Source organism: Neolamprologus brichardi, chromosome 10, assembly GCF_056152115.1.
Source record: "Neolamprologus brichardi isolate AB-2024 chromosome 10, ASM5615211v1, whole genome shotgun sequence".
NCBI lineage: Eukaryota > Metazoa > Chordata > Actinopteri > Cichliformes > Cichlidae > Neolamprologus > Neolamprologus brichardi.
Window position 1 is genome coordinate 505001 of NC_142113.1, and position 18085 is coordinate 523085.

The 18085-nt window shown below is 43.7% G+C and overlaps 1 protein-coding gene across 3 annotated transcripts; it reads left to right on the top strand.

Moving 5' to 3' along the window:
• The first annotated feature begins 8249 nt into the window (after positions 1 to 8249).
• Positions 8250 to 18013, top strand: riox2 (ribosomal oxygenase 2). 3 transcript variants are annotated; one of them, XM_087846982.1, is made up of 10 exons: positions 8250 to 8364; positions 9089 to 9536; positions 11569 to 11688; positions 11762 to 11890; positions 13194 to 13297; positions 14132 to 14234; positions 15504 to 15660; positions 15736 to 15824; positions 15895 to 16005; positions 17783 to 18013. In XM_087846982.1, the coding sequence occupies exons 2-10, from the start codon at positions 9099 to 9101 to the stop codon at positions 17933 to 17935; spliced, it is 1404 nt and encodes a 467-aa protein (XP_087703108.1). In that variant the 5' UTR covers positions 8250 to 8364; positions 9089 to 9098; the 3' UTR covers positions 17936 to 18013. The 3 variants fall into 3 exon arrangements, with proteins under 3 accessions (XP_087703108.1, XP_087703107.1, XP_087703106.1); XM_087846981.1 differs by having other exon boundaries at positions 8288 to 8550; XM_087846980.1 differs by lacking the exon at positions 8250 to 8364 and having other exon boundaries at positions 8579 to 9536.
• Positions 18014 to 18085: the final 72 nt, after the last annotated feature.

The window sequence follows — 18085 nt, forward strand, 5'->3', positions numbered from 1 at the left end:
TACTGTCCCATATCTCACAAGAAGGATGATAAATAATAACAGACACATGGACATTCATTTAGTTTGCAAAAGGGAAATTCATTTGCTTGGTTTTATTGATTATTTTTGGTATGTGTCCTATTGATGATCACCGAGGTGCAGAACACTGTAAAAGTTTATTCAGGGCCCAAAGCGTCGGTCAGGTATCGCAGGCTTCACAGTTTCAGGTTTCGAGGTTGATCTGAAATCTGACTCCAGACGATCACAGACCGAGAGCGTTCCTGCTGATGCAAAGATCCGAAGACGACTGAACATTTATTCCAACATTGAGCAGACGGCTCATTGTGACTACGAAGGGCCACACAGGAAGAGACCGGACGACTCACATTTAACGAATTTACTTCTGGGTCACTGAGCTTCAGTAAACTAAACGAAGTATCCTTCCACAGGAGTAAAATCACACTGTTGCCTTTCATGTTAGCGAGGTACTATAATAATGTATAGTGCTCCTCAAATCCCGTATCAATATTAAAAGATTAAGATGGAGATAAACTAAGAATGTTCAAAAATATCAAATCTACACTAAAATGTATTTCTAAATATAACCTTATGATACACTCAAAAAAATAATTCATTGGATGAACGTAATTTTATCTTGCCACTTATATTCCATCTAAACAAATCATGTTATATTAATCCATCTTGGTTGTGTTGTGTCAACACGATATATGTGTGTAGGTTTAACATAATATTAACATTAACATTCAATTAATTTGACTTTTGTTCAATCAACATGTTTGTACCAAATTAGTCTAATTAGATTTATTTAAATTCATCTTATATTGTTTAAACACTTTGGCACATCAAAAGTCAGTCTTGTTACATGAACTAGTAAAATATTTGTTCGTTACACCAATGATAATCTTGTTGAATGAATGAAATGTAACTTATGTCTGTAGTACATGTTGTATTCATATTAAGTAATGTTCAACAAAAAAAATCAATGGATTTACAGCAACTTCCAATCCACCCATCTTCTTATCTTTATCTGGGCTGTGGAAGTGATAGAGTAACAGGGGCAGGGTACATCCTGGACAGGTCGCCAGCCTATCATACAGAGACAAACAATCTTTGCACTTCAACACCTTTGCGTAATTTAGAATAACCAGTTACCCTTACAACTGCATGACTTTTAACTGTGGAGGAACGCAGAGAGAGGTACGCAGAGAGAACCCACTGCAAACTTCGCCACATTGTGGATTTGAACCCAGGATCTTCTTGCTCTGAGGCAACAGCACGAACCACCATGGCATTAATCTGTCAATACAGACTTAACAAAAGTAGGAAAGCTATGCTTGATGATGCTTTATGTTGTTGTCCTTGACAAGTTAAACCATAACAAATAGTAGCAGCATACACGTGGTGTGGTTGTCTGCCTCTTGTAATCCCAGTGATTTTCCTGTGGTTTGACAGCTAATGTGATCTTGTGAATTTCGTGAGTCGACTCAAAAAATGAAATTGGGTGGTTGTTACATGCACAAGATCCAAACTTGTAATTTGAACTAAATAGTTCCATGTTCCAGTAAGAGAGGCTGGATCCAGGCAACTAACCACTCTTACTAGATTGTGTGATGTCATCTCAACAAGAACAAATTAAGCTGCTGAATTTCATGCAGATGCTACATGATTTAATTACGTTCACCATAGAAACATGGAATTATTTAGTTCAAATTACAAGTTTGGATCTTGTGCATGTAACAACCACCCAATTTCATTTTTTTTGAGTGTATAAATGAGCCTTTAACAGCAAACGCTCAGTGGCTTCTGTCTTTAAGCTCGACGTATGAAAAGCACGTTTCTGCCCGAGGACCTGAGGCTGCACATTGGTTGGTTCAGGAACAACAGCTCATGTCAGTAAAGATTCGAACAGTAAAATCTCAATATTAGTTCTCAAACTAAAGGGCAGCCAGTGCAGAGCCATTAAGACTCGGCTTGGTTTTCTTGGTTCATGTAAAAAGCCTGAAGTTAATTTCTGATATGTAAAAGTTGAAATACAATAATCGAATCGAGAGGACGACTAATAGTCTGAATGTCACTAAAACTCAATATTCAACTCAAGTCAAGTCAATTTTACTTATAAAGCACATTACAAACCAACAAGCGCCGACCAAAGTGTTGGACAATTTGGACAATATCAAAAGAAAGACATTATTTAGACAGGTTTAACAGCCTGGAAATAAAATGGGTTTTTAAATGAGTTTTAAAAAGATCTCCACAGTTTCAGCTCAGCTACTGCAAAAGTCTGGTCTCCTCTGTGTCTGGTATTGATCGAATGCTGCTGTTTATATGTTTGTCAAGAGTCAAATATCACAGCAGGTCCCTGACAGCTGATTGTATATAAACTGATAAAGGAGGAGACGAGAGGATCACGATGGTCTGAACAGAAGATCAGTTTTGTATTTTAATGTCAAACATCTCCAGTGGAGGTCAGACGGGACAGCAATAACAGAGTCCAGAGCTGTTTTGATTTCATTTCAAAAGTTTAGAAAGTTAAGACATCCTACACTACATGCTGTGGTTTTATTAAAATCTGCAGTGGGATGAGCAGCAGGCGGGTCTGGGTTCAACCTGCGGCCCTTTGTCACACGTTTCTTTCCTCCATGTTCCTGTCAGTCTTCACCCATCCAATGAAGTCAGAAAAAGGCCCAAATAATCATTAAAAACACAAAAAATACAACACGACAAGATTTAGAGAAAGGATCCAGTGTTATACAGAAAGAGCTCTGGAGCTGTGAATCAAAGTGCCAAACTGATCATAAATGAAGCCGTTAAAACCATCGCGTTAACACTGAAGCCATGCATAAAGTTTACACACAGTCATGTTGTTTTAAATGAAATGACACACAGTTCACAGACAGGCTCAGCTTTTTCTACGAGGTGATTTGAGCTGATCTTAAAAATAAAGTCATTTAAAATATGAGTCTTGCTGATGTCAGGCTGCCATCTACTGGAGGGGAAGAGTTTGCACAAGTCGTGTGGGGAGGAGGGCGTACTTCACTGGGTGATTGATTTAGAAAACAAACACATTACATCCTCCAATGTGTTTGTGTGTCACATAGGTGTGTATACCATCAGCATAGCACAGGTGGAAAGTGTCAGAACGAGAGCGCTCAAAGACAAAGAAGAAAAGACATGATGGGTAATCAAAGATTCACATTGCAAGGAAAACCCGTTACACCATCAGCGAGTTGAGCCTGTTTCCAACTGTTTACTACCTTCATTGTTCAGCTGCTCTGTGACTGTCAGCAGTCTCTTCTTCCTGATGATGCGAGGGATCTGAACTGAGTTTCTTTAAGGAAAATATATTTGTGTATTTAAAGCACACGGACACACTGCAGTGGCTCCACGGCCATAATATCACATCCACTACAGACAAAGTTACAAAGTCAAATGAGACACCTCAGTGTCAACTACAGATGTTCAATTTGTGTAACTGGGATTCCTGTGAGCTACTTTGTAACTGTGAAATGTCTCATATTAAATGATAAATGGAAGGTTTTCTACTCTACCTCAGCGGTCCCCAACCCCCGGGCCTCGGACCGGTACCGGTCCGTGAGTCGTTTGGTACCGGGCCGCGAGAGTTGAGGCTCAGGTGTGAAATGTGTAGTTTTCAGGGTTTTTATCAGTTTTCAGCGTTATTTTGTTATCGTTTTTATAGTTTACTCTGTTTTCCTGGGTCTTTTCACGTGTGTTATGAATAAATCTTCTTTTTTTTCGGTACCGGTACTAGTTTTATTTTGTTGTATTTATCCGCGACACCTTAAAGGCCGGTCCGTGAAAATATTGTCGGGCATAAACCGGTCTGTGGCGCAAAAAAGGTTGGAGACCGCTGGTCTACCGGACTCAAACAGCTTTAAACTACTGGGCTCATTATCCTGTTCATACACATGCTTTCTCTCTGTCTGTACTCTGATGGATGCACCGGAGAGCAGCTTTTTCTCCCAGGAATATTTGTCATGCAGACTGCAGCAGACAGGAATCAAACCACCAACCCTCACGTTTTTATTTCATTTAGTTCAGTGAGTTCGTGTTCTTACTAACGTGGAGTAACTGTGGCCTCATAAACTATTCTCATTCTGACACGTATACAGAGCTAATGAGAGGAGGAAACATTTTTAACATACTGAAAAAAAACAATCGTTAAAAGTATAGGGCTTTGGCGCGTGATGTCACGGGAGGGGCGTGGCTAAAGGAGCGAAAGCCGCTGTGTTGTCAGTTGTTAGATCGCACGATTGGGAAGAGGATAAGCTGGAAAATGGGCTCGCTTTTTATTTTTCCCCACCTGGAAGCATCACGAGGCAGCTCATGTATCGCAGCTGTGAGACGAGCTGATATCCGGTTCTCGACCCTCCCCAGATATCTGTTGGTGCTCCAGACGTTTTCATTCAGCTCAGATCTAAATAAGTTCATATCACTCTTTATAGCCTATTAGTGTTATTTTCAATGCGCTCTGAGGTCATAGCAAATTAGAACAAACATCCTACTGAGTGATTTTGTAGACATATGTTCTATAGAGTTGCTAATTGTTTTTCATTATTGCAGCAAACCAGCCGATGAAATGGTTAAAACACATCCTGACTGGGTTCCAATGCTACACATGGGGCTCTACGAAATCCTGCTTCAAACCACATGCTACATGCTACATGCCAATCAGATTACTTCTTCCATGTGAGGGTGAACATGTGCCCCAGTGTGGTAGTAAAACCAGGGAAACATGCTCGTCACTGTAAAAACATATTGTAGGATTTACGGTGAATTACTGGCAGCTGTGGTTGCCAGTAATTCACCGTGAACAATAAACTAAATGTAGAACACAAAACAGTATCCTATTTTGGTAACTGTAACCGTCTCCAGGCAGGCGCTGCCGATTTGCAACAGTTAAAAACTAACAACCTGATCACCCCACACACATATTTTATGAGTTTGTTTACTCAGAAGTACCACTGCAGGACTTGGTTGTGCATTAGCAACAAAAAGTCTAATTTGAGCCTGAGAGGATTAAATTTCACAGTAAATAATAATATATATATATATTTTTTTTTTACAGTAAATGACTGAATTTAAACATAAATTGTTAAATTGTTTATGGGTAATTTATGTGAAAACAACAGACATTCTGTTAACCTGATTACAGTCTTACTTAAATATAGTGAAACTGTATAAAATAATACGGTATCATACTAAAAAGTTGAATATTACGGTAAAATACTGGCAGCTGTGGTTGCCAGTATTTCACCCTGGAAAATACAGTGATAATGCAGAATACATAACGGTATAACTTGTTGATAAATGTAAAATTCACAGTGAACTTTGGTTTTTGTACAATAATTACATTGAAATAAAAAACTAATATAAAGTAAACCAGTTAAAATACATTTTAATGAGCTTGTTACCGTCTCCTGTTGACAAAGCACAGAACAGCTGTATAATACAAAACATGTCTTTTTATTCAAAAGTTCATATTTACAGTAAATTATTGGCAGCTGTTGCAGCCAGAATGTTGTCTAAAAGATTAAAGCCCAACAAATGAGGTAATAAACATAACTGGGCTAACTGGCATAAAACTTACATTCTTTGACTTTTTGTCATAATTTGCTAGAAACATTAATAAAAACCAGTAGAGACAATTATTAAATTAAACAGTTAATATTAAATAATCAAATTAATGACTAAAAAGGCACTGATCTATTTAATATCAAACTTAATACAACCAAAAACAAATAAGTACATAACAAACAGTCACTGATACTTGCAGGGGTTGGCAAAGTTTCTTTTTATCCACATTGATAGTGGAGGGCTTTCAAACAGTCTCTGACGGTGTCTGAGGGACTGGAACAGGGTTTGGAGGACTTGCATGTTGTTCCTCAGATGCTCGGTGTAGATTAGCCTTCTTTCCTTGCAGTCTGAAAGCAAATACAAAGCACAATAAAGCAAACTGCCCGTTTCAACAGCAAATATACAATCTTACATTTAATAGAGCTGACACAATTAATTGTGAAATGATTTCCAATTTCTTAAATAATCTTAAATAATCCTGGGGGTTATGGAACAAAACGTGAAGTGGAAGACCTAAAAAACCCAAATGAAGGCCGTTGCTGGTGCCGACTGCACCCCCATAACCATCAAACAGCATCTGAGACTAAAGTTCTTCAAAAACAAAATCTCTGATGAGAGATTTCTCCTGTAAAAAACGGTAACCTTGATGGTCCTGATGGTTTCCAACATTACTGCCATGACAAGCAGATCCCACCTGAGATGTTTTCGCCCCACAGACGAGGGGGCGCCACAATGGTGTGGGGTGCTTTTTCCTTCAGTGGAACAACGAAGCTTCAGGAGGTGCAGGGGTGACAGAAGGCTGCTGGTGATGTCCAGATGTTGCAGAGAGCATCCCTGATGACTGAGGGCCCTCGTCTGTGTGGTAACGACTGGGTTTCTCAACAGGACAACGCTACAGTACACAATGCCCACAGGACAAAGGGCTTCTTCCAGGAGAACAACATCACTCTTTTGGACCATCCTGCGTCTTCCCCTGATCTAAATCCACTGAGAATGGACAACAGTTCCAGACAGCAGACGCCCTTCGTGTGTCCGTCTTCACCACTTGGAGAAATGTTCCCACTCGCCTCATGGAAACGCTTGCATGAAGTGGTCAACAATAACAGTGAACCTTTTCATTACTGAGTCCAAGTCTGGAACTTTAGTTTTTTCCCCCAAACAGACACAATTGAAAGTACAAATGTGCATGAAACGAATCCAAACGTGCTGCAGATGTGTGTCACAGGCTGATCTGGCTGCTGTGGCACTTGGCCAGAGGTGGCGCTGGTTGACTCGAGTCCATGTTAGTGCACAAAGTAAACTGCTCGCTGTAGTTGTGAAGCAAAAACGCTGAAACCGGAGAAATAAAACGATAACGACGACAAGAGTCTCCGGATCGTTTACTCTGTCTGTCCTGTGAACAACATCGGCGTGTTGTTAACTGTTTGCTGTTTCCGCGATCGCGTCGCGCATGAGGATATCACCAGGTAAACTCGAAACATTTGTAAACATTTTGTTGTTCAACAGCATCAAGACTGACAGAGTGTGTTCGAGATAACCTCACAAGTGTCACAGATGACACATTTGGCGTGTTTTTGCTGGTTTGTCGGTAGCAGCTCCTGAAACGCAAGACTGCCACACATCTGTTCACCAACGCCAGCTGATCTGGAACACAGCAGCCCAACACGTCTGCGTGTTTGCTGTGCGTGTGCTCTACTGCGCCATCAAGTGGACAATTCAAGTGAAGCGGGCTCTGTGATTATAATGATGTGTAAACCTCTAAACTGAATAAATTGTTTTCTTGGTTATTTATCCCGAATATTGTCTCAGTATGTGTGATACAAAAGAGAAAGTGGAAACTATCAGGACAGAGTTTTGGTATGATTGTGTAACTGTTAGCCTCAGACAGTCAGTCAATAGTATAATTCAGATCATAGATCAGTACATTTGCATATTTTTATAACTATAAAAAGAAAGCTGACACTTTCGAGACTTTATCTAATGTGTAAGCATCACAGCAGATGCCTTAGATTAGAATCAGTGAGCTGTCGGCTTTCATCCCCGATCGTGTCCACGCTGTCTGGTGAGAAAGGCGACATCTCACTGATTGTGATGAGTCAGCGCTTAGTGTTTACGTCTTTGTGCAGAATTGGTGTACCTGCTCTCATTTACTGTTTTAGCTGTTTGGTGGTGGTTGAAATGTAGTAATATTTATATTAAAAATCGATTCAGGATTTTAATGAATCGATATCACGTTATCCAAGCTAGAATCGATTTTAATCGATAATCAAAACCCGCTAGTACCTGTGTAATCATGCTTATGTACATCTGGATAATGACACAAACTAGTATTTGGCGCTTCACTTTTTAATAAACTAAAAGACAGAAATCAGATTATAGGATCTGTAGTGTTGTTTATTTATATTATGGTGCTTATCATTTGTGATATTTATTACTGTGTGCATACTTTATTAGGAGAGATAAAATGAAATAAAAAATCTCTTCCTTCCTGGTTCCATCGAAGAAGAAATGCTCAAGTAACTATGTAACACGTACGTAATCCAATTCCACAACACAGTGTGATGGAAATCAGCTGTGTTTTTCTGCCCATTTTATTTCGAATCTGGCGCGAACCGGTGAACCAGTCCCTGAATCAGTCACGTGGTACGGACTGCCCGCGAGGCCTCGAACGTCACTGCAAGCCTCGATACGCGCTTCACAGAAACGCCCCCGAGATTACCCGACACACGATTCGACGCTTCGACACACAGGACACATCACTACCTGACAGTGAGTAACGTCCTGTTTTCCTCTCGGACCATCTGACACGTGGAAAACGTCTCGTGTCTCACTACACGTCCCGTGTTCTGCCGCTGGTGTGAGTTTCCAGTCGGACATAATTTGTAAAACACTTGTGAAGTCACACGTGGGGCTGACCGGGGTCGTCATCGAGCTCGAGTGGAGGCGTGTTGGGAGGTGAGTGAGTGCGTGGGGTTGTTGGATGTGGTGATGTGGAACATAAAGCCGTCGCTATGGCTGTGGTGGAGCTGTCACGGCGTCTTCGTGATCCGAGCGCCGCTTTATGACCGAACAGCTTCACCGAGGCTCCGTCAGCCCATCCTGATCCGGGACCGTCCCAAACACCGTCCGGGTAGAAAACTCTGTTCGCAGCGATGCTTGCGGTGTGGGCTGTGCGGTGTGGGCTGTGCGGTGTGTACGAGCTTGTGTGGACTGAATCTGAATGTTACGAGCTTCTGTGGGTGCTATTACTCCTTCTGACCAGAGGTGTCGCTGTGTGAGCGGTGAAACAGGCGTGAGTTTTGTCTGCTCCACACAGCTGATCCACAGACTGGCACAGTGGCATGATCAAGTGTTCCCAGTTTGCTCCAGCAGACTTTGGCCAGTTTAAGTAAGACACAGCTCAACAGCGCTGTGATATAGGAATGATCAGATAATGAATTCAATAACCTTCGATGTGTTGCTTTAACTCTAATGATTTTCTCTGGACTTGCAGACTGAAAAAGATGCCAAAGAAAAGCAAAACTCCGAGTGTGAAGAGACGGACGGCTGACCACGAGCAGCCCGCTGTTAAACGAAGCAAAGAGGAGCAGAGCGACACTTCACCCCTCTGCTTCCAGAGCCCAGACACACTGTTCGAGAGCCTCATCCAGCCGATGGCGACGGATCGGTTCTTCTCAGAGTACTGGGAGAAGAAGCCTCTTCATCTGCAGAGGTCTGATCCTGGCACCGCCTCGTACTACCAGTCTCTGTTTCAGCTGCGTGACCTGCAGAGCCTGTGTTCTCAGGGTCTCGAGTACTACAGGGACATCAACGTCGTTCGCTGCGTCAACGGCAAGAAGAAGCTTCTGAACAAGGAAGGCCGAGTGAAGCACGGCGTTCTCAGTAAGATCATGAGTCAGAGCAAAGCCACCGTCCAGTACCACCAGCCGCAGAGGTTCAAGGTGAGTCTCGTGGCTCTGCTGCTTTTGGACCAGTTTGCATTCATGGTTCATCCACCTGCTTCCTGTTTGTGGCTGCAGTGTGTTGGGTGCACTGCCGATACATGATGAGCAGCTGTGCTGTTGTCTGCACAGCTGTGTTGGCGCCCTCGCCTCTGGACCGCACACATCACAGTACATGAAGCTGAAGACGTTTCCATGCCCGAGCATCTGGACGCTCCATGTACACATTTATCTCAGACCAGCTCATTTCCTTTTCACCAAACAACTTCATTTCTTGCCGAGCACCTTTGTTTCTTCTTTCCAACATCCACCTCCTGTTAGACTAAACCAGTAACACTGCAGCCTGGTGGGGGCTCACGGGTGGGGGCTCAGTCAGGCTCTGTTTGCTGCTGTGCTCGGTCGTGTTTGTGTGATATCTGTGTTTCTCCATCATCCCGACCACCTGATCTGATGTGTTGTTGAATGTAGTGGTGTCTCATTGATCTTCCCTCCTCATCTTCCTCATCTGTGTCTCTTACTGTCCTGTGAAGAGTAGCTCTGCTGGGCTCGTCCCAGTTGTGGATTGTGACGTCCTTCCGGAGTTCCTTTTTCCAGTCTAACCCCTCGGACTGTGCGATGTCCTTTTCACGTCACCGTTTACTTGTGCCCACTTGGGTGTCACAGATAGGAACTGTGTGCTGCTGTGTGTGGATATTGTGTCTTTATTTCTGCTTTAATGTCACCCTGGACATTAGGGGTGGGGAAAAAATGGATACTGTGTAGCATGGTGATATTTTGTTTGCTAATAATGTATGGATACAGGGACAGCAGAAATCGATATTTTGTTACAAAAAGGTTTTTGTGCTCTGACTTCAGAGCATGTTGATCCTTTTTCTGAGCAAGAATCCTGACATTCCTTCACTGTCCAAATGTGTTTACCTTGTTTTTGGCAGCAATAAACATGACAGTTTACTTATTTTAATTTAAGACATGTTTTATTTTAATTAAGTTTAAAACTTTTTTATTTAATGTAAAATTATATTTTGTTTTAATTTACTTTCAAATTCTTCAGTTGCTGAAGGGGCTGCATAGTTTTCATAAACTGCATAGTTCAGAATAGCTATAATTGTACCAGATGGTTGATTCAGTTAAGTTGGACTAGACTGTAATACAAACCGTTCAGTTTGTCAACAATCAAACTGAAATGAGAGAAAGACTGAGTGTGAGACTTTGATATTAGAGAAAATGAATATTGATAAAGTTTACCTTTATGTACAGAATCTGAATATCGCAAAATATTTTTAAAAATTGCAATAATATCGTATCGTGGGATGTATGGTGATTCCCACCTCTACTGGACATGTTTGCACCCACTCCCAGCACATCTGGTTGAATTGCAGTTTCCTTGCTGAGTGTTGGCTCAGCTGGCATCACAGATCTGCTTCACCAACGGTAAATGTCTCTGTGTTTGATCTCTCATTACAAACGTGTAGTTTGGCTCTGATTCTGTTTGCACACATCTCACTGGTGGTTTCCACTGTGTTCTCTACACGATCGTCCCGAGGCACGCCTGTTCCTCAGCAAAATGACCTCCACATTCATCTGTTTTCTTTCCCATCTTCAGCGTTTGCTTGTATTAAAGTTCCATTGCTGCCATCTGCAGCTTTCCTTCATCTCTGAAGTTCAAACCAGTGTCACGTTGGCTTCTTGCAGCCACTTTCCCTTCACGTAGTCGAACATGTGTCGCCGAAGCATCCACCTCCTCGGTCAGCCGCCTCGTCCCCCTGCAGTGCAGCACGACGCGCTCGGCGTAGCAGTCGAGCTTCAGCAAAGGCTTGTTGTCATGTTCCTCGATGAGCCTGTGCTTATAAGATTTAACGACGCCTCGGCGCTGTCACATGTATGCGACACAGCTTTTGTTCAGATTAAAGTCTTCACTTCAATCAGCCTGTTTAATTTAACACCCACTGTGAACATGGGCCAGATGACGTACCTGTGGAACTAACACTGTGGACGTGGAGGCCGCTCTCAGCAGGTTTCTGTGTGTTGTCAGGATGAGCTGTGGAGGATTCAGGAGAAGCTGGAGTGCTTCTTCGGGGCTCTGGTGGGCTCGAACATCTACATCACCCCAGAGGAGTCGCAGGGCCTTCCACCTCATTATGATGACGTCGAGGTACAACAGTAACTGTGGATGATGTGAGTGATGCCCAGCACACATGTTGCTAATCTCCATGCTCTGTGCACAGGTGTTCATCCTGCAGCTGGAGGGACAGAAACATTGGCGTCTTTACAATCCTGCTGTTCCACTGGCAGCTGAATACAGCGTGCAGTCAGAGGACAGTATCGGCATCCCAACTCATGATATCATACTGAAGGTACAGCACTTATATCAGCTACAGCATCTGATTCTGCAAAACGTCTTCTTCTGTTCAAGGTTTAATGTTAATTTTTATTCAAACGTATGATCATCTTTGGGAATGTTCAGTAGGAATGGGCAGAAGTCCCTGGAAGAGCAGTAGGAATGGTTCCTCCCACAGAGGCGACTGTGTGGGAAAAGAAAAGGAGCTCAAATCAGACGTGCTTGACTCTGTTGTCTTTGTTAAATCAAGGTTGAAATCCTTTGTCTCGCACATGGTCTCAAATAATCAGACCCAGTCTTGTCTTACAGACCTCATAGCGTGGTGTTGCTTCAAGTAGTACCATATCACCCTATTAGAGCACTTCGCTCTGCAGGCCTACTTGTTGTTCCTAGAGTATTTAAAAGTAGAATGGGAGGCAGAGCCTTCAGTTTTCAGGCCCCTCTTCTGTGGAACCAGCTTCCAGTTTGGATTCAGGAGACAGACACTATCTCTACTTTCAAGATTAGGCTTCAAACTTTCCTTTTTGCTAAAGCATATAGTTAGGGCTGGACCAGGTGACCCTGAATCCTCCCTTAGTGATGCTGCCACATGAGAACAAAGGGTTTGAATTGGGAATTTCATGTGAATTTTCCTGATGGGTCTGTGTAGCACAGACCTGCTGCTGGAAGGCCGAGATAATTCTGCTACAACAGCAAAAGCAAGACGCAAGTCAGCAGAGCTCTTTGTGTTGCTCGTGCACGAGGGAGAGAACGGTGACGAGCGCCGTTCTGTGACGAGCGCCGTTCCTTCCACTCGAACCCCACTCGCTCTGTTTCCCCGTAGCACCGCTCTTTATTGTGGTTACATGAATATGCAGTCTCACTAAAATATGACATCTTACACAGGCATACATGTGAACAAAGAGTACCCCCCCACCAACAGGCTGGGGGGGGTGGTCAGAGACAAAGGAATGTCTTTGATCCTGCTGCTTGAACTAAGACTTACAAATTTAAGTAACACAATGACAACATTTAACAATTTGACATTTACAAGGATGGGTCACAGTATCGCCTCACTGTGAGGACTTGTGGCTGATGTCACTATGATGTCACTGTGAGGTCATACAGTTGTTATGAAACAAAGATACTTTTTGAAGTTTTTACACAGAACAAAGATTTTTGATTTTAATTCTTAAACTAAGTGTGAACAGTCGTGTTTTATTATGTGAGACATAATTGAACTTATTCTGTGTTTATATGTACAAAACCTTTAGCTGAGACCAGTAACACAGAGCTCTGACCGTGTTAATCAGTGTTGTAAACAAGTCTTCTCTCTACAGGCTGGAGATCTGCTGTACTTTCCTCGGGGAACCATCCATCAAGCCAGAACCCCAGCAGGAGTGAACTGCTCCATCCACTTAACTCTCAGCACCTACCAGAGAATGTAAGCTGCTTCTTCCCCTTTTACCCCGAGCCCTGAAAGGCTGACAGTAGCAGATAAACATTTTGTGAATGTGCTAACTGGAGAACGAGGTCGTTTCAGATTGATACCATAGGTCAGGGGTGTCGAACGGCAGGCTTCGAGGGCCGGTGTCCTGCAGGCTTTAGATCTCACCCTGGGTCAGCACACCTGAATCACATGATTAGTTCATTACCAGCCTCTGGAGAACTTCAGGACATGTTGAGGAGTCGTTTAAATCAGCTGTGATGGATCAACACGTCTAAAACCTGCAGGACTCCGGCCCTCGAGCCCTGCAGTTCGAGACGCTGCCGTAGGAGCATCGACTAACTCAGAAGAGTTCAAATCCATGGCGTTGACCTGAGAGGTTACACTTGAATCCAGTGACTTGACAACAAGGCGATGTAGAATTTTGAAAGTGGTTTGTTTGTTTGTTTGTTTGTTTGTTTGTTTTTACAAAGTATCAACTTTGATAAAAAAAAAGATTCTGTTGAAATCGAACTTCCTTTTCCTTTATCGGCACGTCAGGGAGTAAGTGTGCAGTAAAACTGCTTCCCTCTGATCGGCACACGTTGGCCAGAACACTGACATGAACACACTCGTACTCGACGTCTGCTCAGCAGAGTAAAGCAGGTACATCATCAGGTTTTCAGCCAATAAGAAACAGAAGAAGTGGTCCTGTTCAAAGCTCCAAACACTGATGACAGACGGGTTTGATGATTGTTTCTGTCGTGCTCAAACTAAACTGGTGTGTGAACGAGATCCAGACCAGTTCTGTTGCTCATCAGTCCCACGCTGTCTCACTGTCCCTGCTGTCAGCTCGTGGGGAGACTTGCTGTTGGACGTATTTCCCAGCTTACTGAGTGACCGCAGCAGGAGGGACGTCAGCCTCAGAGAGGGGATGCCCAGAAGACTCTTACTGGTAATCACGACAGTACGAACACCATCTTTGTTATTATTCCAAACTGATACTGACAGATGCTCTTTCTGTCTGTGGCTGCACGCTGACGAATCTATGACCGTATATGAGATGGTTTTATAGTAGCAGCCAGGAGTTCGGACACAGCTTAGATTTAATGTTTGTCTTTAGTTTCATGACTGTTTACATCGTAGATTCTCACTGAAGGCAAAACTATGAATGAACACACGTGGAATCATGTAGTAAACAAAGTGTGCTGTCAAAGCCTTTGCTTTGGTTCCTGCTTTGCTCGCTCTTTCATTCTCTCCATGAGCTTCATGAGCTCATCTCCTGAAATGGTTTCCAACAGTCTTGAAGGAGTTCAGAGATGCTGAGCACCTGTTGGTCCTTTTGCCTTCACTCTGCGCTCCATCTCATCCCAAACCATCTCCACTGGGTTTAGGTCAGGTGGCTGTGGAGGCCAGATCATCTGGCACACACACACACACACACACCCCATCACGCCTCCTCCTCCTCCATGCTTCAGTGGGAACCATGCACGTAGAGACCATACGTTCACCTCTTTAGCAGTTTTATGGACTGACTGACCTTCAGTTCTTAAAGTAATGAGCGACTGTTTCTAACAGTGTCAAACAGGCTGTCAGCTGAGCACCAACCTGACACAACAGATGGTCCCAGCGTCATTAAGAAGGCAACAAACTGCACAGACGAACCCTGACAGGCTCACTGTGAGCTGAAACCATGTCAGGTGACGACATCATGAAGCTCACTGAGAGAAGGCCGAGGGTTTCGTCAACAAAGCAGAGGGCGGCTGCTGTCAGCAATCTGAAACATATGTAGAGTTATTTATACGTTTTCTCTTTGCTACATAATCCCACCCGTCATGCTGATTATATTAATGTCTTCAGTTTGTATCAGTTTGAAGAAGTAGAAATAAAGAGAAAGCATTAAATGAGAATCTCTGTGCAAACATGTGACAGGTGGTGTGTGTAACATCTGTAACATCTGCAACGTGCTGTTTTTAATTGACTCATAATTACTTAAAGCTGTTCTGTGATATTTTCCCTGAAAGCAATGTTGAGGTAAACGGCTCCTCATGCTAATGCTTTCATAGTGTTTAGGTTTATATTCTAAGTTAATATAAAATAAAATAGCTTCAGAAGACAGCGAGGTCTGTATTTGTGCCTCCATCATTACAGCTCAACCTCTAATGCTTTCTGAATTATGTAAAATATGAATGAGATGCATTCACAGTCACGTGTGTGTGTGCAGAGCAGCAGTGCAGGCCTGCACGCCGAGCGGCTGGCCGCCAGCCTCAGGTCTCTGGCTGACGAGATGGAAACTGGGGCGCAGGAGCTGAGCTTCACTCACATGAAGAGAGACTTCATCGCGAGCCGGCTGCCTCCTTACTGCCAGCTGTCTTCACCGTGTATGTCATGGCTGCATTCAGGTCCATTTTTCACTGATGTACGTTTGTGCATGTAAACATGTGGTTGTGTCACAGCTGGGAGGAGTCCTGCCTTGGAGGACACAGTGATTCTGACCTTTAAAGACCACATGGTGATAACAGTGGAGCCCCGCCCACAGAGCGCAGTGAGTCCTTAAGGCTACAGAAATGTGCAGCACTGTTGCTGTGTGCGCTCTAACAGTGTGTGTGTTTCAGGACGACGCCACAGAGCTGGTAGTGTTCGTCCTGCATTCTCTGAAGAACCAGAGAGAAGGTCACATGATGGGCGACAGCTGTGACGACCAGGAAGAGCGCAGCATCTCCACGGTAACGCCATACCTCGCTGATGGTCCTTTCATATTCATAACACATGTTCAACAGCGTGCTGCTGCAGAGGTGCAGAAATCCACCGCCACAGATGTTTCTCCTCTTTGACGAAACCTCGAACAGCCACGAAACTGTTGGTGTGACGCTCGAACCGAAGCTGCACATTTGTCCACGTTTGGTTTAAAACGAGTTTTTAAGGGTTTTTATCCTCAACTGTAAAAGCTGGTGGGCGCTGTCACTCAGTGTAGGAGGTTCACACGGACGCCACAGCTGCTGAAGAGCTGGTTCAAATCTGTGACCTCAACATAAAGGTCAGAGGTCACGTTTTCTGAACGTCTTGTTAATGCCATAACTGGAGAACAAGCTGACGTAAGATTTTGACCCGATAGATGTGTGTACTGGGAGGCTGAGGGTTAGCACTGGGAGGCTGAGGGTTAGCACTGGGAGGCTGAGGGTTAGCACTGGGAGGCTGAGGGTTAGTACTGGGAGGCTGAGGGTTAGCACTGGCAGCTAGGGATGGGTATCGTTTAGGTTTTATCTGATACCAGTGCCAAACCGGTACTTTTGAAACGGTGCTCAAACTGGTGCTTAAAGAATGGAGAACACAAACTTTGTCCAAAAACCTCTCATGTTCAGCTGTTTCTTTGTAAAAAGATAACAATGTTAGCCTTTTCTGCAGCTATGGGGCATATATGGTATCACTCTTGGCTGGAAGCAGCTTAAACAATGGAAAAAACACAAACTTTGTCCAAAAACCTCTCATGTTTAACTGTTTTCCACTTTTTCTTTGGTCATTTTAGCCTTTTTGTCCAGGGTGAAGGGAGTATCTGCCATCAAACAAGAAGACAGCCGCATGTAGCTATGATGATGTTTGCTAGTTCACCTTACATGCATTAATGTAATAACGTGGTTAGCCTACTCAACGTAAATTACACACGAACAACATGAAGCTACTCACGCAGAGAAGAACGGCTGCTGCTGCATCATCATCCTCATCATTTCTGCTACACTGGCAGGGCTAGGGGCCAGGACTCTCCTCTTCGGGTTTTTGGGGGATGTTGCTAACTCCGGGCCGATAACAGGCACCACACCCGCAGTAGATGTGCTCGGTGTGAGGTCTCGCAGCAAGCTATCAAATACGGCGCATTTCTCGGCTTTAAAAAAACGCTATGCGTCGCCAGGTGTTTCATCAGATTTGAGGTGTTACCTCCTTTGACAGCATCACAGTATCAGCTTAAAGCACTTGTTGCAGATGCTGAGTTTGCATCTTTTGCTGTGAAGTACAGCCAGACTTTGACCGCTTCACCTTGGGCGTTTTTAATCTGTAGCTCTGCTCTAAAAGAACGTACGTACCTGGGCCCGCCTACTATCCTCGGAAACGTAAAATGATTGGCTAGAATCTAAAGTGTATCACAGCTCAGGAAAAAAAGCACCGAAATGTGCGCTGCTTTTCGGTCTGGTTACTACTGTTTATGTCAGAACCGGTGCCGACACCGGTACCCATCCCTACTGGCAGCTTTATTTATACAGCACCAATTCACAGCAGTTATCTCAGGGTGCCTTACAGGAGCCCAGACTGTGAGGCTGAAAATATCCACGAGTCAATACCAGTGAGATGTGCAGCTGTGTTATATCATCAGGTATTGGAAGAAGGACCCGGGTTTACCTTCTGATTGGACGTGGACAGTGAGACAATGAACCGCACTATATGGATGTGTGTTGAACATGTGTTGAAAAAGGTCTCCACCCCAACCCTGCCATGTGTCTGTGTCTGCAGGGCTTGCAGTTCCCCCTGTCCTACCTCCAGGCCCTGCGGCAGCTCCAGCTGGAGGAGCAGCTGGTTGTTGCCCAGCTTCAGCTGCCCTCACAGGAGGACAAACTCAACCTGGCTCTTGCTCTGTGGAGTGAGAACCTGCTGCGTGTCCTGTAGTTCAGCTGCAGTCAGCGACTGATGTACACCTGATTGTTATCAAAACGTTGTCTTTGACCTCTTTGAATAAAGCTGGTATTTAAAGATCTTTGCAAAGTTTTGAGTTACTGCTTGAGTTCAAATGTCTTCTTGTATGATGAGGATTAATAA